We start from the raw sequence: 23,881 nt of genomic DNA, 5'->3' as shown, positions 1-23,881 counted from the left end.
GTCCCTTCCAGCTCTATGATTTTGTGGCTCCAAACTATTCAAAAGGAAGGGTTTGGAGAGGTAAATAAGATTATGTGAAAGTCTTGTTTCATTTTCATATTTAACTCAAGATATGAGTGAGTGAAACAGATACATGGAGATTTCTTTGGTGTTGTTGCTATTCTCTTTCCCTTTTTCCGGGCATCTTTTTAAGTTTCATTTCTTCTACAAAAATATCTGCCAGGGAAGAAGAACACAATATGATCATATTTTGTCACTTTTGATCTTGTATTTATGAGTACCCCAGAAGTGTGAAACTAGCATGTAGATTTGACTGCTGATGTGACAGTATGATCACAATGGTAGTTTTCTGAAATATGAACTATTAGCTATGTAGTTAGTTATGATTATGTCATTTTGTCATATTTTTAGACTTTTATAGTTTTTGCAGAAATTTATAATGGTGATTTCCTGAGATTATGAGTAGAGATTTTTTGCTCTGCCAGATGTTATTATAGCAACTCCCATTGTCTCCTGACATCATCCATAACCAATAATTTTACTGGCTGGGAATTTATGTGGGTTGAAATTCATTAACATCTGGAAAGCCACATGTTCCCCAGCCATGCCTGACATGGAAGATATTGTCTTAGACTCTAACCTCTTTGGTCCTCCAGATGTTTTGGACTTCAGCTCCCAGGATTCCTGACTGTTGACCAACCTGGCTGGGCTTTTGGGAGTTGAAGTCCAAAACACCTGGAGGACCAAGGTTTGGGAATCACTGATTTAGCCCATGACGTGGGTAGACTGTTAACTGGGCAGAGAACAGGGGAGTAGAAGGTGGTGATAGTGTTTTGTTTTATTTTTCAATAAAAGCATAGTAAAGAGGTTTCAAACTGTTTATCCTTAAGAATTATTTATATCCCACCTTTTCCCCAGCTTGGGACTCAAGGCAGCTTACAACAGGTAAACATAGTTAAAAATTCACAGCATAGAAAAGTTAAAAAGCTATCAAATTATTTTTTTTAAAAATTAAAACCAGTTAAATAATTAAAAAACCATTACAAATAACAAATAAAAGTCCAGCACATTATACAAGGCTCAGCTCATCTAAAAAAAAAAACATTTATCAAAAGTATTGGAATAAAAAGGCTTTCACCTGGGTGCAGAAAGATAGCAAAGAGGGTGCCAATCTAACCTCTCTGGGGAAGATGTTCCAGAGGCTGGGCCCTCTCCTATGTTCCCACCAGATGTATCTGTGAGGGGTGTGAGGCAGAGAGAACAGCCCCCCCCCCCAGAAGATACCAGAATATAGACAGGTTTGTATGGGAGAATACAGTCCTTCAAATAACCTGGGCTTGAGCTGGGTAGGGCTTTATATGTCCTTTTCTATTGAGGAATCCCTGTTCATGATTGTGCCATGTGGAGAACAGTCAGTCTATACAAAGGACCAGCCAGACCTACTTGTACTTCAGTGTAATTCCATGTAGACAGGAGTGATCCTAACACAGCAGTCTGTGAACAAGACATGATCTATTTAGATAAGTTGATCCCCTCTGTGCCCTTTTTATCTCTACACATTGCTTCATCACTAGGGCCTAAATACTCTAAAGGCATCAGATCCCATCTGATCATGGAAGTTAAGAAGGGTCAGCCCTGGTTAGTACCTGGGTGGGAGATCGCCAATGAATACTGGGTGCTGTAGGCTATATTTCAGAAGAAGGAATTGGTAAAAAACACCTCTGAATATTCCTTACCTAAGAAAACTTATGAAGTTTTGTGGTGTCACCATAAGTGAACTGACAACTTGAAGTCACTTCATCACCCATTCCTTCACTTCAACTTGTCCAATTCTCTTCCCATTTGCTTCTCAAGTTTCCTCCCCCACTTCCATAATCTATATCCTGTGTCACTGAGTCCATTTGGAGTTGTAGTCCTACTCCCCCCCAACACTTAAGAGATTTGTTTTTTGGTTGTTGTTGGTTTTTTTAAAGAAAATGATGTACATACTCTGAGCTTGCCCATATTTACCTCTTGTGCTTCTACCTTTTGGCTACATCATGGCAGACATTCTCCTGAAATTTGGAGACAGAATATAGTACAGTGATGGTGAACCTTTTCAGGTCCGCATGCCAGGGTGAGGCTTCTGTCCCCCAGGGAGGGGGCTGTGTGCTGGGGGCAGGGCTTCTGCCCTTGGAGGCGAGGCTTCTGCCCTCGGAGGTGGGCTTCTTGGGCGGGACCTCTGAGAGACAGTTAGAAGCCAGGGAAAATTGGGGGGGGGGGCCGATGGGCACGCCATTGCTCCTGCTCCTCCTGCCCTTCCCCTGGCAAACCAGGAAGAAGAGGCCTCAGCATGGGCCCGGTCCTCTTCTTCCCAGGCTTTTCTTCACCCTGAACGGGCTCTGGGGAATCCTTTCGAAAAGAGGAAAGACAAGCCAGGAGGAAGAAGCCTCAGCACGGGCCCAGTCCTCTCCTTCCCGGTCCTTTCTTCACCCCAAACGGGCTCCAGGTAGTCCATTCGGGATGAGGAAAGGTAAGCTGGGAGGAAGAGGCCTAGGCACAAGCCCAGTCCTCTCCTTCCCAGACCTTTCTCACCCTGAACGGACTCCCCGGATCCCATTCAGAATGAAGAAAGGCAAGCTGGGAGGAAGAGGACTGGGCACACAGCCCATCCCTCTTCCCCACAGACCTTTTCCTGCCCCCAGCTCTCCCTCTGGAGATAGCTGGAGGCCGGAAAAGGTCTTTTGGGAGGAGCAACTGGCATGCGCTGGTCACTCCTCCTCCCCCGCCCTTTTCCCGGCTGGGAGAGGACTGGGAGGAGGAGCCAGAGGCATATCCCTCTGGCTCCTTCTCTCGAGTGTCATTTTCTGGCTTCCTGCTGTCTCTCTGAGACAGCGGGAGACCTGAAAATGGCAGGGAGGAGGAGAAACGGGCACATGTGTGCCTTTTCCGCCTTCTCCCTCTCGCCTGTGCCTGGCAAAATGGTGTTGCATGCCACTTCTGGCATGCAAGCGATAGGTTCACCATCACAGATATAGTATATGCTTCTGAAAGTGTGAATACTGGATTAGTTTGTGGTTTGCTGTCATTATGTTTGTGAGAGAAAAACATTTGACATCAGTAATGTAAGTCATTTGATTAAGAAAGGAAGGGCTGAAAGAGATCTGTCTGTCTGTCTGTCTATATTGTATTAACTGTTACATTCAGAGTGTATTTCAGTTTTCAGGCCCAAGCTTCTGTGGTTGATCTCAGCGGGGGAAAATCAATGACTCATATTTCCATTGAGAGAAATATAATTTCCCATTTCTCAGCAACGGCTCTTGCAACTATTTCAAGTGTTGTGTAACAACATGCTCAGAACTAGGTGATCATCTTTGAATGCCTTGGGGGTATTTTTATTGAAATCTTTTGTGTGCAGACTGGGAAAAGCCTAATTGCTATTGACTGGGAAAAGCCTAATTGTGCTGCAGGTGTTATGACACATATACCACTTACATACAGTGGAAACAGTAACTTCGGAAACAACTTAGAATGCAAAGAGTTCAGCCTCCCCCCCCCCTTCAAGAAACTATGAAACCACGGAGACAGAGGAGCAGGAGAATCGCATCTTCTTGAATAAATCACAAAAACAAGCAGAATGGTTCTTTGGTTTGAATAGCTGTTTTGTTTGAAAATAAAGAAAAGTATTTTTTCTTATTTTTTATATTTCTGAGTGCAGCTCCTCCTTTGCGTTATCTTTCCCCCCTGAAAAGTGATCTCGATCCTCCCTAAGGCATCCCTTCTGTCTGCCTTTCTGGCTGTCACTCTTACCCTTCTTCTTCACACATATATGCCTCTTTCTGACTTCACCACATATTAATAACTAGGACCACCCAGGTTACAAAGTCACTCTTCATAGGGCATGGTTTCCAGACCCTTCACCATTTTGGTTGCCCTCCTCTGGACATGCTTCAGCTTCTCAACGTCCTTTTTTTTTAAAAAAAAAAACTGTGGTGCCCAGAACTGGTCACAGTATTCCAGAATACAGTGGCAGTATTACTTCTTTTGATCTAGACAATATACTTCTGTTGATGCAGCCTTGGCTTTTTAGCTGCTACATCACACTGTAGACTCATGTGGATTTCACTTCAACATTAGGAGGAACGTCTTGACAGTAAGAGCTGTTTGGTGGTGGAACATACTATCTTGGAGTGTGGTGGAGTCTCTTCCTTTGGAGGTCTTTAAACAGAGGCTGGATGGCCAACTGTCAGGCATGCTTTGATTGCGAGTTCTTACATGGCAGAAAGGGGTTGGACTGTATGGCCCTTGTGGTCTCTTCCAACTCTATGATTCTGTGACCCAGTAAGTAAGTACCTTTATAGGGTGAGCAGAGAGAAGCACTCCAATACATTTGAGAAAATATTTTTATAACATAAATACTGTGTACTTAATTGCATTCCAGTAAACCTTAGAGCCAAGTAGAGAAACACTCCAAAATATGAACTACTAGGAGTAAAGTGCTTAATCATCACAGTATGCCAATCAGGTAATTGCTGCAGATGTAAATGACTACCTTACAGAGACTCTGGCTCAGTGAAAGACCATTCAGTTGCTAGAAGATTCAAAAAGACATAGCTGTGGCACTGAGAGCATCTGGAACATCTGCAAATGACAATAACCCCCTGGAAGTTGAAAGTGCCTAAATCGCATCAACTTGAATCATACTTAAGATGCTTCCACTTCCATATGTTTCATTGGTTTCACCATGGCTCAGGCTTGCTTGACCATCTCTAAATTGCATATATAGGTTAGCATCCTGTTGATTAGGTGCAGCTAGAATTGTTGAATAGCATGTCAACATGTAGGGAAATCCCACTGATTCAACGGGTTTACTCTAGTGAGGCCTAACAACAGAATTTGGGTGATTGATAGGTTCAAACATAATACTGAAAATGAGTTTTCAAATACAACTGTGAGTAATGCTCAGTACAGCTCAGAAAAATCACCTCAAAAACCAAAGTTGTGTGTAAATAATCAGTGCTTTTTGAACTTTACTTCTCAGAATTCTCCAGCCAACATGCCTGGAGTTTGCCAGTGGCGATGTAGGCTGGGAGTTTCTAGGGGCTGTAATTGTCAACTATTGTTGTAAGGACTGTTATAGCGACTTTTAAAAATCTCTAATAGTAATAGTAAACTTTACATTTTGCTGTGTTTTTGTTTTCTCGTAGGCAGAGTATGGAAGAAGCACACAAAAACAGTAACAATTCAGCAGCTTCCCCACAAACAGCATCGTTACAAGGTACCACTCTCCAGGCATCTCAGCTTTCTCGTGTTTCTCAACAGGTAAAGAAAGCTACTTAAGCTCAGCCCCCCCCCCCCCCCGAGGAATTTTTAAGTAGGTTAATCACAGTTTTCTTTTTTTATCATCCTGATTTTTTATTAGTTTAGTAAGTGTATGAGCATGTACTTTCAAGGATTTTTAGTTAATCACTGTTTTCCTGATCAAAAGTATCCAGATACACTAGATATTGGCAGGTGCCATTAAACTGTCTGCCAGAATCCTATCTAACCTGTTACAATTCGTAACTTTACACATACCTAGCTGTGTAGCAGAGGCCCTTTACTGAATTGTGAAGATAGGTAACAGGACACCAGCAAGACTCCCCGATGCACATTGGTGCTTGATCTGTATTGGGACTGAGGGGATGTGCACTGCTATGCACTGGTCACTTTGCCATCCTGCTACATAGTAGCATAACAGCAGCCCTTTACTAGATACAGATGGTACAAAACTGCCCAATTCTAATGCCTGCAGATGTAGGTCTACTTACAGTCATAGGTCTTCAACAGGATTCCAACCCAAAATTCCTTCTCTGTTGGTTTTAGATCTCTCCAGTGATCACATATGTTGACCAAATCAGCAATGAAATGAGAAGGTCTGATTTTGTTTAAAATTTTTGCTGAATATCTTTATGTTTCTTAAGGTGTAAATCCAGAGTAGTACTTCTGAAAAGTTGCCTTCTAACCAAAAAATCATCAATCTACTAAATATGATTAATGTGCTGTTACTTGGTTTAGAAATTTTTTTTTCTTCCAAGAGCCCTTGGATAGGTGCAACACAAAAGTGAAATCCACCTAATACTGAGGTTGTATAGTCTCCATTCATTTTTACCGGCTTATGTGTGTGCTCTGTTTAAGTTGGGTTGAAAAGAATGGAGGCTGTATAATTGTATGGCTTGAAAGAGGCGCTCCAAAATTAGTGTATTATTGCAGATTCGCTGAATTTCAGGGCTTATTCTTGTGCAGCAAAAGTATGATTTATTACAGTGATTATATTAAACAGTTACATTTTGGTTTTCCCATGTACTGTGCATTGCCTATGGAAGTGCCCTATGTCTGTGCATATCTTTTTGTTTTGCCTTCAAAAAATGGAACTCAGCAGTTCTATTAGATACATGGAACTTGCTAATGCTGAATATCATTTATATTTTGACTACTGAGGACATCTAGTGTTACCTTATGTGAAATGTATATAGTAACTGATGTTCATCAACCTTCAGATAGTATTTGGCTAAACAGAATATGGTTTTAAAATGGACTTATCCTAGGCAGTCTGTTGTTGTTAACTACCCTTGAGTCGTCTCTGACTCACAACAACTCTATGGATGAGAAATCTCCAAGGCTCTCTGTTCTCCACTGCTCTGCTTAGGTCAGGGGTAGGCAATCTTTTTGAGCCGAGGGCCGGGTTGCTGTCCCTCAGACAACTGGGGGTCCGAAGCCAAAAAAATAAATAATTAAATAATTTATTTTAAAAATTAAATATATAAATAAACCAGGACAAATGTAGGACAAAATGTTCAAATGGAAGACACTTTTTTAAAAAAAATGGAGGACACACGAAAAAATTTGCTGATTTTTTTTTAAAATGTTAATATAAATGCATGTTTCTGAGGCTTCTATACACAATTGCCCCCCAAAGGCCCCGGCGGCAATCAGCAGCAGGACCAGGCTGGGGCCAGTCCCAAGGCCTCGCCGGGCCGCATCCGGCCCGCGGGCCGCAGGTTGCCTACCCCTGGCTTAGGTCCTTCAGATTCAGGCCTGTAACTTTCTTGATAAAGTCCATCCATCTGGCGTGTGGTCTTTCTGTCTTCTACCTTTCCTAGCATTATTGTCTTTTCTAGCAAATCATGCCTTCTCATGATGTGACCAAAGAACGACACCCTCAGTTTCATCATCTTTGCTTCTAGGGATAGTTCTGGCTTGACCTGCTTCAGGACCTATTTGTTTGTCTTTTTGGTTGTCCATGGTACCCTCAGTGTTCCTCTGCAGCACCACATCTCAGATGAGTTTGTTTTCTTCCTGTCAGCTTTCTTTATTATCCACCTCTCGCATTAGTTTATGGTGATGGGGAATACAGTGGCTTGAAAAATTCTAATTTTTACACTCAGTTGTATATCTTTACACCTTAGGCTCATGTCTAGTTCTTGAATAGCTTCCCTTCCCATTCCTAGTCTTCTTTGGATTTCTTGATTGTGATCTCCATCCGGTCGATATTTGATCCAAGGTATGGGAAATATTTTACTATTTCAATTTCCTCATTATCCAGGTTGAATTTATGTAGATCCTTCATGGTTTTTGTTAATTATTTTTGTTTTCTTTATGCTCAGCAGTAAAGCTGCCTTTGTACTTTCTTCCTTGACCTCCTTCATATTATGTTTTCTGTGTACAAGTTGAACAAGTGGGGTGATAGAATGCATCCTTGCCTGACACTTTGCCAGTTAGAAACCATTCTGTTTCACCATATTCTGTTCTAGCAATAGCCTCACAGATTCCTCATCAGGACTATCAAATGTAGTAGCACTCCGACTTCTTTGAGAGCATTCCATAGCTTTTTGTAATCTATGCAGCCAAAGGTCTTGCTACAGTCTATAAAGCACATGCTGATTTTCCTCTGATTTTGTTCGCTGCGTTCCATTAGCCATCTATATGTAGAGAGATTTTGTAGCACCTTTGAGACTAATTTAAAGAAAGATGTTGGCAGCATGAGCTATTGAAATTGAAGTAGACTTAAGTCAACAAAAGCTCATGCTGCCAACTTCTTTCTTTCACAGTTAGTCTCAAATGTGCTACAAGATCTCTCTATATATAGATTCCATAGACTAACATGGTTATATGTTTGAATTAGCCATCTATGTTCGCAATGTGGTTCCTAATGCCTTTTTCTTTCCTGAACCCTACTTGTTTCTCTGGGATTTCTTTTTCCATATGATTTGAGTCTGTGTTGCAGAATTTTGAGCATGATTTTCTTTGCGTGGGAAATATTTGCAAGGCTGCAGTCTTTTGTGTCCTCTTTTTTTGTGTATGAGGATGTATATTGATCGTTTCCAATCTATTGGCCATTATTTTGTTTTCCTTATTTGTTGGCATATTTTAGTTAACACAAGAGTTGATTCTGTCTGTGTGTATGGTAGCAATTCATTTGGAATATTATCTGTTCCTGGTGATTTGTTCTTCCCTATTTCACTTTCTGACCCAGTGGAAATTCCATACATATGTGCCTTCTCTATTAGCCTCAATGGAATTTAAATGTAAGCATTTATTTATTACCAGTAGCATATATTTCCTGATTAAGCTAATAAACTCTTGATTTATTTTAGATGTCCCTTAGAGGTCCAACTCCTTTGGCAGCTTTCCCAAAATCTGTGCATCTTTGTGGCGATCAAGTCCAGGGAGTCATTCATGCAGCTCAGACCTCCTCTGTCATTCACTCACCACAAGGGCAATCAGTGCAGGTAAATTACTAACTGTGCGGAAGCATATTGTCTTAAATGCTGCTTTAACATACTTGACCCTTTCTAGCATTGCCAATAAAATACCACCATCTGTTGCAATGGCAGTGGAGAAAAATGAAAAGTCAAGCTAACAAAAGTCTCCATATTAATAATTAAGTGTTATTGTTGTAGCTTTTTATTAAATTAATATTTTGCTGTGCTCTGATCCAATGAAAAATACAAACTATTTTGTGGCATATAAGACGACTTTTTAACCCTTTTAAATCTTGTCAAAAGTCGGGGGTCATCTTATACACTGGGTTAAGCCCAGCCTGCTCAGGCCGCAAGAGAGCCCCACAGCCCAGCATGCACACCCAACCTCCTCCCAGACCTTCAGAGGTTCGCTGAAGCTGGCGCACACCCGGTCTGCTCCTGCCTTCCCAGGCCTCCACAGAGGTAGCAAGAGAGCCGCGCTTTTAACAATGAAAAACATAAACAAGATAGGGAAATGAGAAGGGAAATTGATTTTTTAAATTCATTTAGAAAGGAATTATAGCAATTATGATATTTGCAAGATATAAAACAGTATCTGGGTAAGTTCATATGTTTTGTGAAAAGTGACCTGCATTTGTAAACCAAATTGCATCACTTATTCTATACATGCCTCAGATGAAAGCATGCACCATATAAGCATGCTACTATTTTCAAATACATTCCTTAGATGACTCCCCAGAGCCAGAAAAATGTATTGATTATTACACATTGGCCACTTCTTGTGGCATTGCCAGTACTGTAACTTGGATACAAGGAATACATGTGACACACTGACATCAAAATCTCAAGTCCTTAACCAAGTCCTTAGTACACATAACTGTTATTTACCCCTTCATCCACTTGCCACCAACAGCCCTACACTCTCATTTCTGCTGTGTTAAATTTTAAATTATAAACTTGAGAGTCAGGGACTTGTTCGCTTGTATTCTATAAAACTCATTGCAAACAGATGGTGCTGTAAGTTACCAAACTAATAAAAATATGGATTGGGAGCTGAAATTGTATTCCTTGCCCTCCAAACACAATGTTAAGGTGTTCCCTATCTCTTTTTCCAACGTCTCAGTTTAAGGTGGCTGCATATAGTAATGGAGAGTTTGGTATTGCTACTGACTATATAGAGCACACTGTCAAGGGTTCCTCTATCATTAGGAAAAGAGATTCCACTTCAAAATTAGGAAGAACTTTCTTGCTGTTTGACAGTGGAACACAATCCCTCAGAGAGTGATGGAGTTTCCTTCTCTGGAGGTTTTTAAACAGAGGCTGGATGGCCATCTATGGGGCAGGGGGCTTTGATTCTGTATTTCAGCATGGAGGGTGTTGGACTGGATGGCCTTTGTGGTCTCTTCCAACTCTAGGATTCTATGAATCCTAGGTGCTGCAGATTGCTTTGTCACAAACAATCTGCAGTCCAGTTGTTTTCTGTGTAGAGGGTGGGACAATGTTGTTCTTTGCTGCAAGCAGCAAAATGCCCTGCATATTACATGCATCTGAAACTTTTTAAAAATTATTTAGGTTTTCAAAATGGTGGGCAGCTTAATTTTTCAGTTTTTGATCTCAAAATGGCAGTTCTTTAAGGTTCCCCCACCCACCCAATAGGTTTTGAGATGGGGAATATGTCAAAAGATTTCTTTGACTTTATTTCCTGTACCTTTATATGGCTGAAGAGTGGCATCACACCACTGTTTTCTTCTGTTTTCTGGAAAAGGAGTAGTAGCCTAATGGGTTCAGGCTTGCTGAAATGACTGGTGCCTCTTCACTGGATAGAGCCATGCATTTTAAATATAGTGACTTCTGGATCTTGCAGGTTGGATCTGGAATTGTCCATCTGTGAACTGAGGAACTCCATCGGTTCACAGAGGGGACTGTAATTCAACAGGCACTCCTGCTGAAAGAAATGGCAGAAGTGATTTTGGCTGATTATCAACACAGCTCCCCACACCAAACCTCCTTTGGGGGACACTAGGTACTACATGAGTGTTACACATATAAGGCCTTACATGGACTAAACACGGAATCTAAAGGCTTCAGGATATGTAGCATGGCAGCATACAAACAATAACAAATATTTCAGCATGTGTTGATATTCTAGGACCTTTGTCATGGGAAAACTTGTAAGCTATTTTTCTTAAAGGATATGTCATTTAGTATTGTTAGGTTAATTCAAAATAAAGTGTCTTCATATTGTGTATGTTACATTTGTCAAAAATTCTAATTTTCTTTTACAAAATACAAAGAAACTACTCTTGTTCTTTAACAAGTTCTTAAGGATACATACACTGCAGCTTTTGGACATTTGCTTTACTTAGCCACCATACATTTCCAAGAATTATGTGCTTCCTTGTGGATTTTATGTTGCTATGTCACCAGTTTACTGTAAATAAAAGAACTTTACTTATCTTTGGGAAGATGAGAAAAATCACCATCTGCCAAATTTGAAGGAATGCTCAAGGAATAAAACACTTAAAAGGGTGTATGCTTGTTTTATTTCTTTACATTCCTCCACACAATCTGGCTTAAAGATGTGTGTTTTCAGTTATTAGCCTTGAGTATACAGTATTTTGTTATGCTGCTGCAAGTCTTGCTGCACAGCTAAGGAAGTTTTAAAAACAACTCTGTTATGCTGTTTGCATATAGTCCATTGAGGGTAGTCTTTATTCCTTCCCTCATGACATTCCTAGTTTTGTAAGGAAAAACATAATTGATCTCTTAAGGCTGGCAATACTTGCAGTCCAGAGAAATGTGCATCTCTGATAGACATGATCCAAATATTATTGCCAGAAATTTGAAGAAATTTAACCTGTAAGCAAAAGAATGAAGCATGTTGCAACTCGTTACATACCAACTTTACCTTTTAATAATCTTTATAGTTGTATCTGGCATATCCTAAAACGGCAGATGTTTATCTCTTACAACAAGATGACAAAGTTTATTTCTTTCAGGTGTCTTTGTCAGAGAGTGAGGATTCGCAAGATTCCTCAGATAGTATAGACTCTTCACAGAAAGCCAGAGGTATTCTAGCACGCCGTCCATCTTACAGGTCAGTGCTTAATATAAAAACATGTATTTTTGCCAGATATCTTTGGGAAATACAGCAGCAGCAACTTGTCATTTTTTTCACTTTTCTTTTATATGCCAACTATGACCATTTTTAGGGAAAACAGATCTTGACTGATTATCCATGGTTTTGTCATCTCCAGATTAGGATATTGTAACACACTATACATAGGGCTGCAAACGATTTGAAAATTAATTTTGGTTCCAAAATCTTGACTTACGCCAGTTGATTATATTACACCAAATTTATAAGTGGTTTTACTGCTTTCCAATTCGCTTCCAGATTCAATTCAAGGTGTTGGTTTTGATTTTGTCTGGGACTAAGGAATCTCAGGAACCCTGTTTTCACATGAGCCCATCAAACAACTTCATTCTAATTCTGAAGCTATGGTTTGTGCCTCACCATCACCAAAAATGATTTATGGGAAGATTTGTATACTCTTGCAAGCAGGACTGTTTACATAGTCTCCCTCTAGGCTGCTGCAGGAGTGATAAATCCGCTGAGACATTTCCCTGTCCTCCCGCAACTACTGCAAGTTGAACAAGGAGCAGTTCTTCATGGTATACTGGTCTCATTACACCATGAAATGTGCTTAAGTCTTTAAAAGGGCATTCATGAAATTGTTCATGTGTCACACTTCTAATCCCTCCCTCCCATATTTAAATGTTTGATCATCAGTGGATACCTATCAGTTATGAATGAGTGTTCTCTGGGAATTATATCCTGTTAACTGCCACAGTGCCATTCTTGTTTATGTGGTAAAATTTTCCCAGCATGAAGTATACTAATTTAAGCATGGATTTTTAAAAATTTGAACCACTATGGTTGGCTTGGCCAAATCCATTCCCAACTCACTTCCATTGCTGACATTTTCCAGTCACTTCCCCACACTTCCTTTAATCCTCATCAGTCTGGTTGGTTGGTAGATATGGTAGTGTCCCTTTGATTGTATCCTTTGACTGTAATGCCGAGGCTTTCAGTCAAAGTTAAAGACCTCCTGAGATTTTCCAGTGGTGAAACATTTTGTGTTAATGTTCCATCTTGTAGAATGAGTAGCCAGTTACGTCATTTTCCCTCTAACTACTCTATTATTTTAGCTTCTGTAACTTTAAACTGACCATTAACTTGCAAGTGAGTCCCAATTCTCAGTCCATTTACAGTTGATTCTTTAGCTATGGATTCAACCATCCACAGCTTGAAAATATTCATAAATATATATAAATCCCCCCCCAAACCATTTGATTTTGTCATTTGATATAGGGGGAGCCATTTTACTATGCCATTATATTTAATGGGACTTCACTATCCATGGATTTTGATATCCACAGGGGTTCCTGGAACCAAACCCCAGTGGCTATCAAGGGCCCACTATAATTTTTATATGAATGTTGAAATTTAAGATTATCTAGGAAAAGCAGTAAAACAGAAGTTGGTAGAATGAAAATGTTAGGCATTGAAGTACTGTAGTAGTTGTACCTACTTCTTCTGGGATTGTTTTCCCAGCAACCTGTGTCTGAATATTTTGTTTTTATTTTTATAGAAAAATTTTGAATGATCTTTCTTCTGAAGATACACACGCTAGGAAAGGAGATGAGGCAAATATCTCTACTGTCACATCTATGTCTGTCCCTACACCTGTTTACCAGACCAGCACTGGACAATACAGTATGTAAAATTAATTCTTGGCTGTACTTGGACATACAGTCGGCCCTCCTTATAGGTGGGTTTGCCTTCCGCGGCTTTGAGATCACACGGAAGGCAAGCCCAGGCAGAAATAATGGGACGCGTACTCGCACCACACGCCCCGTGTGCCACCGTGAGCACGCACCCCATTATTTCCTATGGGGCTTGAGCATACGCTCTTTTCCCCATACGCTGGGGAATCCGGAACGGATCCCTCACATATGGGGAGGGCAGACTGTATTATTAATGGAAAGATATTGAAAGTTAAATTTGGTATTTGTTTAAAAAAATTACATATTGGCTTCCTTTCTTAAACTCTTAAGTCATTTTTAGAGAATGATATCTGTATTCATCTATTATTAAAATGTTCTTAATCAGTCAAGCAAGGCAGCACTGGCAAAAGAAAGAAAATGTTGCTTTATTCGGAAAGTGAAGGTGATGAATGAATGAAATTGTTCATGGGCAACAGAAGATGTAATGAAAGATAAGGGAAAGGGACTTCACATGTTATGTATGTATTGCTGTGCAGTGATCAACACATTCTTTGTTTCGTTCTTTTTTTAATCTCTAAGTTGCCATTGCCCCAAATGGACCATTACAGCTAAACAGCCTGGGTGCAGAGAGTATGCAGGGTTTGCAGGCAATTACAAATGCTGGTGGGACTCCACTATTGCAGTACATGCAAACATCTGATGGTCAACAGATACTTGTGCCAAGCAACCAGGTAGTAGTGCAAAGTAAGTATTCACTTCTAAGACTTCAGAATTTCTGATCTCTTCTCCTTGCCCTGTGTATTTGTCATTTTCTAAGGGTTATCTTTTTTACTTTTTGTTTTTAACTTTTTGTTTGTTTCTGTACCAGTTCCTTAAACACTTATGAAAGCAAATTCTGATCCTGAGGTTTCCCATTCATATGAGTGCCCTTGTTTGTTAATTAATCAGGAAGCAAATATGACTATACCCAGTAAAGGTAGGCAAAATCAGTCAACAGAATTGCAGCTATGAGTGTTGTCTTTTTGATGCTACTAATTTAAACTGTTTTGGCAAAGTAGATTCTGAAGGAATAGAAACGAAAAAATAGTTGTAAAGCTGTAAAAGGCATGCAATTCAAAGTGGCAGCCAAATATTTGCTGTTGCTAACCCTTCCAAAAAAGGCACATACCCAATTGTGTAGATGCCCACTCTTCATAGGTCATGGGATACATGTATGATTTATACTTGTTTGCCAAAAAATACACATTTAAGTCAGAATCTGACTTAATGCTCCCCCTTTACCTTGTTTTTTATTCTCGTTCCTCTACAGCAGCATCAGGTGACATGCAGACATACCAGATACGGAGTACACCAACCACCACTTCCCTCCCCCAGACTGTGGTAATGACATCTCCTGTCTCCTTGACATCGCAGTCAGCCAAGACAGATGATCCACAATTGAAACGAGAAATTAGGCTGATGAAAAACAGGTATTTAGATTCTTAATTGCTATTATTCATGCCCTTAGTCTAACTCTTGGACATAGATAAATAGGCACAATCCTTTTTTTGTACTTCATTTCCAAAATAGAATTGAATCATTGGCTTTAACTGCTTTTATCAAGTTTGCCCATAGCGGGATACAGACGGGCAAAAAGGGGTGTATTCATGACGTCATGAAGGTAGAGCCTTCAGACAGGCCTTACCTGAATGCCGCCATGAACACGCCCCCCGCACGCCCCAAGCAGGAAGAGGCGGCATTAAAAAGGTGCTGCTTTTCTCCGCTTCTTTTCCGTTTGATGCGCAGCTGCGCAGCTCCGTCTGTAAGCTGCTGCACCGGTACGTCAGAATTGCTACGCCGCTAATTTATGTTGCCCATTTAAAAGCTCCGTGTCTGCTGCGTCGCATAATGAGTCGGGGTCCTGGAACATGCGCAGTTTGCAGTCAGGCTTTAATTGCAGCGTCAGCTGCCATGCAGGTGTGGAAGCTGCAGCACAGCTGCAGCGCATTTTAAGACTCGTAACCCTAACCGTAACCCTAACCCTAGAGCAACATGTACGCATGCGCTGCTTGGAAAGTTTGGACTTTAAAGTGAGCCCCTACACACATTCCTGTGCCATTTTCACCTAACAATAAAAACCGCTAAAACTGTAAATATTTACATATATACAAGGGAGGTGATGGGGGATGGCAGGGGGACAGCGGTGGCAGCGGAGACAGCTGTGGCTGTGCATTGCAGATTCAGCAGGAGCGCGGGGACCAAAGGAGAGGAGGCATCCATGATGCTGGTGACACTGGCAAAGTGCAAGCGGACAAGGATGCCAACACCAGCTGATCACCAGCTGGCAGGAGACTACCATTGTTCTTGGGCAGAGCGGGGAAAAAAGTTTTAAAGGGGCTTGGGCACTTTAAATGTGCCCATAGGCTTTCTGCCGCCGCTGCTTAGCGCTGCAGCTGCGCAGCTGCGCATCCGCCAGCTGGCAAAGGAAAAAAAAAGCCCCGTTTTTGGCCGCCCGTGAGGAAGCTGCCTCTCTCTTTGCAGCGTCCTCCGAGGTGGCGGTTTGGAAACTGCGGGTCAGAAACGGCCCCAGGTGAGGCGTCTTCACTGCCCCCCATGTGGAAGCCCCATCTCCTGAGCCACGCCCCCGGGGCGGGCGGTCTGGAGGCTCCGTATTCAGCAGAATACACCTCCAAGACGTCTTCCCCTGCCCGTTTGTATCCCGCCCATGAATCCTTTTGGGCTTGAATTTTTTAAATTTTTTATCATTCTTCTTTAGTTCAAACCATTCAGGTGGAATTTTTTAAAGGTTGCTAGATCTGTATTCCCTATATTTTTTTAATACAGCCTGTTTTATATTAATACAGTCCTGATCGAACCAACTTTTTGACCTATGTAACAAATTTGAATTTCTAGGCATTGTTTGTTGGGTCAGAAAATTCTTAATTGTTAAACTTAACTTTTGAAAGGATTCGAAAACAATATCCGAGGATTTGGTAGTTAGTATTGTACTACGAAGAGTATGGCATTCTTTTGAATTCATTGTAAAATCGTTTTTACATTGTTTTCAGCCTTAAGAGACCATTTAATGCCACGTGAGCTCATCTCTAAGTTCCTAAATGGTAAATCAGTACATTCCAAAAAATCAATTTGTGTGACACAGTTTGAGGACAGTGTTACAGGCAAGTGGTTGCTTTCTACATCCTTCTCAACCACACATCTAGGCATCAGGGATGACATGAGCGTATATTCACCTTCAATATCCACTTCAACAGCTCCGTTTAAAATAACTAAGTTCAGTTTATGTGCCAATTGGATGAGATAAATGCCAGGCCGATTACATCCTCTGTCTTTGGATTGTCGGAACGGCAGTTCTAGGCCTGCTTCTAAATCAGATTGAATAAGATGAAAGTGAGTATAGAGGTCTTTCTCATTTAGGCCTGTTCTTGCATTGCAATCCCCTCTAGGATCAGAGAGGCTTTGGTGCATAGAGCTATTAATTTTGCAATATAATTTTCCAAGCTAGTCCATGTGACCTTCAATGTTTCTTTATGCTGTATGGGAGGGATATAAACATTTATAATTAATAACCAGATGTTATTCAATTACCAATTTAATTAATTTAATTTTGTACTTCTTATCTGTGTTCTGATTCTTTTAGGAAATATTTGGTTTTTCTTTCAAACTAAATGGATGATTTTTTTTTCAGTTCATCTTCTTTTGGAGCATTTTGTCTAAAGATTTTTTTTTTAATTTCAAGAAACAAGATGTGGAAAAGTGATTGTTAATTTTTTTAAAAAGTAGTGCATTTTTAAAAGTGTATCTATTGATTGCTCAGTCTTTCTATCCCATGGCATGTTTGAAAGAGAGCCCAGCATAAAACGATACACACTCCATTAAATAATAATTCTCATTTCACATATACATGTTAAAACCATTGACAAGAATCAACAACTAAACAAATGCAGCAGTTCCTTATTCCATAAAAGCTTGCAGGAATAAATGTGTTTTCAAGAGGTACTCAAATGAAAAGAGGACACTCAGACCTCTACCAGGAAATTTCCACAGCCATCTGTCACCAGGAAGGCTGTGCCACATGTGGTTATCCTGTGAGCCACAATCATCAAGGGCTCCGGAAAGCCTTTCCTGCTGATCTTGTATCTCCTGGATCAATATTGGGGAAGGCTTCAGTTACTTGGATCATGGGATATCTAGGACTTTGTTGACTCATTTTAGCCTCTTCAGTAGACCTAGCCCACTGGCAGCCAGGTCAGAGATTTCAGAGCTGGTATAACTCCTGAAGTTAGTGCTGCAACAGGATTGTTTACTTGGGACATCTTGAGGTAATCCATTACGGGTTTTTTGTATAGGTACAGTTTTTGACTGTACTCCAGTAATCTTCTTGTGTTGAGTGGTACTTACCATTCTATATATTTACCTCTCTTTAAAACCAAAGCCATTCTGAGATCCTTTACTCCTGTCTTAATTCCTGATATTCAGAATATTTGTGAAATTGCTCATCCCAAAACAACTTGCTGGAAGCATTTTCTTTAGCTGAGTGACTTGCAGAGGAGTCCCCATCATTGCTATCATTTGTTACTTTATGTACTAATTCTTGCTCTGTCTTCCTCCAGCTCTGGTTCTGTGCCCAAATGTCTGCTCTCTAAATGCTTTGATGTTCTGAAACATTTTTCTCTTTCTTCCTCATCAAACTCTACCCTCGTACCTTCATTATTCCTCTCCTTCTCTAACAAAGACTTCCAGTTTCATTAGCTTTGTTGCTTTGAATAATTTTTTTCTGTATTCGTATTTCCATTTCCCATTAAATTAATTAACTTTTACAAATCTTTAACATTTAATCAGATTTAACAGTTCATTAGTTGGAGAAATCATTTTAAGCAATTCGTTTTTCTGAAATAAAATTATTAATTTCATTGGATGGATATAATTCATTAAATTTGCATCAATTAAATTCATTGTATTGCTGCTTTGGGAAAACTGGCAATCGCCCATTTGCTCCATAGTGGCATTGTTAAACAGCACTTACATTTTCTTATTTACTGCCTTCTTAATCATGCTCCGTAAATCAAATGTGCTATGCTGTCATTCTGACACTACATAATGTTGCATGCGTGATACTAGTTGGCGCCATTCATTCAGTAGTATCACTTTTATAAGCAACGTGACAGCTGCTTCCCCTGAGTGCCTGTTAACTTGTGTTTCTCCTTCTCTACATCGATTGCTGATTCTGTTTTGCTGTGCTATCAGTTACTTCCTGCAGCTGCTTAAGCTTTAGTTTTACCTGATCTACTTTCTTAGCCACCACATGTCTATTCCACCACGATTCCAACATGGTGACTTGAAGGAACGTTCTGCATTTTCTCCACCAGTGCACCTTGAGCTCCTGCTTCTTAACCCCTCAGTAACTCTAGATTTGTTTTTAATTGCTATTTTAGGATTTTTTTAAACCTTCCTAACTGCCTTATGCTCCTAGCTACAATCTCTGTAACTGATTTCTTTAACTGAAATGGAAGCGTTGGTACTAAATCCTCTGAATCACTGTCATTGGTTGAAATAAATATTTTTAGCTCTATGATTGCTGCCATTTCAGAGTCTCACTGGGCAGCGGCCATCAGAATAGGGGTAGTTTTATTATCACAACTCCCGATCTGCTGACTTTCAGTCAGAGGAACAGACTCAGCCACTCTTTCCTCTGCAGTTTTCTTCTTTCTTTATTCTGAAGGCAAAACCATTTCATCTTTCTTGCTTTTTTTTGGGGGGGGGGGGTACTCCTTCATTTTATAAAACTAAACTTTTAAGGCAGCTAAGTGACGGGATTTCATGTCCTGCTGGCAAGGGAGATTTTTTTTTAAATGACAGTGAAGGAGAGCGTTCAACAGTCACAACAGAAAATGAACACTGAACTTTGAACCTCTGCATTGTTGTTTGGACTGTGATCTGGATCCCTGCTGAACCAAAAAAATATATATATCAGGTGGTCTTGGGCAAGTCACTCTCTCATTCTCACAGGATGGCAATGGCAAACCTCTGAAGAAACTTGCCAAGGAAACCCCACAAGCCACCTTAGGCTCTCAATCAGTCATAAATGAATTGAAGGCACACAACAACAAATACCTAGGTTATCTTTAAACATTGACAGCTCATAAAGTTAATAACTGAAGTTTTTTGAAAATTCACTATTTTGGCAATAAGTGCCGAACCAATTAACTCCTCCAATATTTTTATGTAAACTACATAAATCAATATTTTTCCCAAGAAAGTGATAACGCAAGCCAGCTCCTCTAAGCACACAGTAGCTATCACATAAAACTGCAGTGTTCTGACATTCCAAACCAATTTGGCTTTCTGTGGTAATTAAAATTTTGCTTTTGGATTACAGAGAAGCTGCTCGTGAGTGCCGTAGAAAGAAGAAGGAATACGTGAAATGTCTTGAAAATCGAGTTGCTGTTCTTGAAAACCAGAATAAAACTCTAATTGAAGAACTAAAAACATTGAAAGATCTTTACTGCCATAAAAATGTGTAAGAAAAAACTAACAAAATCTCTCTTTTTTTTGAACATCAGATTTTGCAGAGGAAATTTTTTTATATTATTTTTTAAACATTAAGATGGAAGGTCAAAAATGAATTTCTTCTCTTCAAATTCTACAATTAAGACTCTTGGAAGACTTCTGCTGGTGCAACTGGAATCTTCATTAGATCAGAATAAATGGACATGTACGTTCTGTCAATCAAGAGATGGAATTGCTTGCGGTGCAGTTGAATTTTTTTTTAAATGCTTGTAACATTTGATTGAAGAGCTTTTGTCTTCAGCTGTAAAAATCTATTAGTGTGTTTGATCAGTACAGGTTCAAATTTATTAAATCTCTGATACTCAGTTTTCTTTAGCCCCTTCACTTTAGGGCTTCTCTCTGCAGGTAAACACACAGATGGCAGCAGGCTCTGCCATCTGCCACCTACGTGTTGAAATGCATAACTGATGTGTAACTCCAGATGTGTCAGCATCATGTGATTGGAAATGCTATTTCTAAAGGCTTCTCTGTTGTGTGGGAGTCCTGCCGTCACTGATTGTGTTTCAGTTTGCTGCTGCTTGCCACCTGTGTGTTCATTTTATGCATGGAGAAGAACCCTAACAGGAAGGGTTTTTTTCTACTATTGTATGTAAATATAATATTTTTTTTGCTGTAAATTCTAATCTCTGTGTTGAGAAAATATAGGATAGTACTTTGGTAGAAGTATATATTTGCATTTAACAAAGACAGTATGGGTTTTTTTATATATAAAATGTGCGCTGTGATTATCAGTGTTGGTAAAGGCAGTGGACTCCGTCTAGCCAGAGGCACATAAATATCGGTTAGCAAGGGCTCCCCCCCTCCAAATAGGTGACATATCATTGCTGATACTAACGTTTTGATGTGTTTTATGATGGAACAGAATTTTCACAGGGATATTTATGTTTAATTATGGAATAGGATTCCCCCCCCCCCCCCCCGCCAAGATAAACAGAAATGATTGTATTACGTGAGCAGGTGTCACATAAGGTTTGAAGATCTTGTTCTTCTTGGATTACAACAAATTTCCATAGCTCAACCCCATTTTAAAACACAATGGCTGGAATCCCATTGGGGAATTATGAATGCATAAGCACTGTAGTTATGGTCCTACAAAGCTACTCTTATCCTGATCCCCATAATTTCTACTTATTGGGCAATGGCTACAGTGATCAGGTTCAGCTCCCCTGTCAATTAGGAAGGATGTTCCCACCTCCTCCTGTGAGCAGTCTCCATTGCAACAGGCAGAAAACAGAGACCCTGTTGCAATTTCCACTTGTCCAAGGGGGGCTGGGATTGTCTGCCAGCTGCTTCCCAATCCATGGGAACAAGCCCCCACTGATCACACTGGCTGCTTTCCAGTAATTGGAGATTGGAGCTTTTTCATGGTCCCAATGTATCCCTTAAAGTAGGGCATGTGTAGAGATCATGAATACAATACAAGTATCACAGGTAACCTCTAGGTTACATATTCACAACTGCCCAACAGGATTCCAGCCAAGGAATTTAAAATGACATACCAAAGATAAAACTAAACATTAACAAGACTTCATTTGTAAACCTGATAGTAATTTGTTGAAATAACTCCAATTTTTATAAGGTGGCAATCCAGTTGAAATAAGATACTTGATATTTTTTTATAGATGAAGTATTACTTTTCCAGTTCTATAAATTGAGTTTATATGAATATTTTAAATATTTATACAGCTTCAGTAAATATTTTCCCTCTCAGATTTTCAATTCTATTTTTAAGAGATGCTGAAGAAAATTATTACCTATTTCTATATATTTCACTTGGCACAGTTTAATGAATAGAAAATAGTTTATTAGCAATCATAGAAAAATGCACAAGCATTTGCACTCAGTATAAAGATGTCAGGGATAATAATAATGTACCTTTGGTTATTTGTTTCAAAAAATGTTAAAGGAGCTTTCACTGTTAGCTCACTGTTCTTGAGCACACAATGGACATTAAATCAACAAATATAGCCATACCGCAGTTAATACTGAATCATTACAGTGGTGTCCTTTGAAATGTTGTCATTTACATGTATACTGTATTAGTGCAAGCCTTGTTAAAAATACTAGATTTCTTGAGCTTATTATGACAATCATTCCAAAGAAGGTCTTATTAAATCATTTCTTCCAATACAAAAGTTGGTAATCCCATGCCTTGAAGATATACAGTAAAGACGATGCTATCCAAATACAGTAGTTATTTCTGCATATGCAGATGAGTCCCCAGGTATGTTAGTGGAAATACGCTTTTAAGAGTTACTAAGAGTCTGGGAAGAGTAAGATCTGGAATGCACACTGGGATGTGAGTTCCCATATTCGTCTTCCCCCAAAACTCTCCTATAAACCATGCTGTGTTTACATTGCTCAGTTAGCATTACATTTTACCAACAGTGCTATAAAGCAGTTGCATCACAGCACTGGACTACTGATGTTCAGAGCTAGGGGAGGGAGGTCGCTATTAATTCAGCATCTAGCTGCACTGTCATCTGTGTACAGGAAAACCTTCCTAATAACTTATTCCCCATCACCACCTGCAACCATAGAATGATAGAGTTGGAAGGGACCACAAGGCCATGCAGGAAATCACAATCAAAGCATCCCTGACAGATGACCATTCAGCCTGTTTAAAGACCATCAAGGAAGGAGACTCACCACATTCCAAGGGGACGTTTTCCACAAGAAGTTCCTCCTAAAATTGAGGTGGAACCTCTTTCCCTGTAGCTTGCATCCATTGTTCCATGTTCTAGTCTCTGGAGCAGCAGAAAACATGCTTGCGCCATCCTCAATGTGACACCCCTTGAAATACTTAAACAGGGCTGTCATATCACCCCTTAACCATCTCTTCTCCAGGCTAAACATACCCAGCTCCCTAAGTTTTGCTCATAAGGCATGTTTTCCAGATCCTCCTCTGGACACGCTCCAATTTGTCAACCCCTGAAAGTAGAACTACAATAGGCTCTAATTACATCCAAAAATCAAACTTCTATGTATAAGCACTCCTTTCATTTTATGTGTTTAAAAAAGTCATCCTGAATCTAGACATTAAGTCCAGTTAGGAAATGTGGCATAATAAATAAGATACGTGGATTCTGTGCTGTTCATGCATCCTTTGGAAGGTGCTCTATGCTAGTCCAGAGATGCCTGTACTTTTTCAAAGAGTAGTACCATTCCACAAACTAATTCTGAATGTTGAAGCTCAACAACAGTTCATTTGGAGGCAAGCAGATGCACAGTCTTGCCTATATGCATCTAGTGTTGTCTTTCTGTATTTTGGAACAAGAAAAATCTATAACTAAGCTAGAATCCTGAATCCTTTTGTATGCGCTTATTAATCTTGTAACTCATAGTACACTTCAGTCTTCCTCTCAATTCAACAGCTATACTTTGCTGTTCTCAGCCCATGTATTGTTCTGGTTTCCTCCATATTTCTATAGAATATATTTATTTGACAAAAATTATGGGAAACAACAGCTAATTTTATTTTTATTATTATGTTTTTACAAAGAAAGAATATACAGTTGTCCCTCCATATTCACTATGGTTAGGGGAACAAGACCCCTGTGAATATGGAAAAACCGCAAATAACAAAAACACCATGTTTTTTACCTGAAGGACACCTCTCTAGGAATCTCTAGGTCCTCCAGTGCAACTCTGTGGTCAATGTCCAACATACACTGACCATAGAATGGCACTGGAGTAGCTACAAATGGTCTTTCAGTGCAACTTTTAAAGTTGACCACAGAGTTGCACTGGAGGACCTAGACAGTCCTAGAGAGAACATATTAATGAAATCCGTGAATAAT

At 39.9% G+C, this 23,881-nt stretch overlaps 1 protein-coding gene across 7 annotated transcripts in view; it reads left to right on the top strand.

The window, feature by feature from the left end:
• Positions 1-22,216, top strand: part of LOC149322498 (cyclic AMP-dependent transcription factor ATF-1-like) — a 31,208-nt gene extending 8,992 nt beyond the window's left edge. For 2 of the 7 annotated variants that reach the window (XM_089478706.1, XM_089478716.1), the window contains exons 2-8: positions 5,187-5,301; positions 8,616-8,750; positions 11,723-11,820; positions 13,379-13,503; positions 14,094-14,258; positions 14,824-14,983; positions 19,891-22,216. In XM_089478706.1, the coding sequence (XP_089334832.1) occupies positions 5,194-5,301; positions 8,616-8,750; positions 11,723-11,820; positions 13,379-13,503; positions 14,094-14,258; positions 14,824-14,983; positions 19,891-20,035 (936 nt within the window). In that variant the 5' untranslated portion in view covers positions 5,187-5,193 and the 3' untranslated portion in view covers positions 20,036-22,216. Of the gene's footprint in view, positions 1-5,186; positions 5,302-7,428; positions 7,523-8,615; positions 8,751-11,722; positions 11,821-13,378; positions 13,504-14,093; positions 14,259-14,823; positions 14,984-19,890 lie in introns of those variants that run through there. The other 5 variants (XM_089478732.1, XM_089478739.1, XM_089478726.1 and 2 more) reach the window with 5 other exon arrangements.
• The last annotated feature ends 1,665 nt before the right edge of the window (positions 22,217-23,881 follow it).

This window comes from Sceloporus occidentalis, unplaced genomic scaffold, assembly GCF_023333645.1.
Source record: "Sceloporus occidentalis isolate IW3139 unplaced genomic scaffold, rSceOcc1.0.p SCAF_1, whole genome shotgun sequence".
Taxonomy (NCBI): Eukaryota; Metazoa; Chordata; class Lepidosauria; order Squamata; family Phrynosomatidae; genus Sceloporus; species Sceloporus occidentalis.
This window is presented reverse-complemented; position numbering and strand designations above follow the sequence as displayed.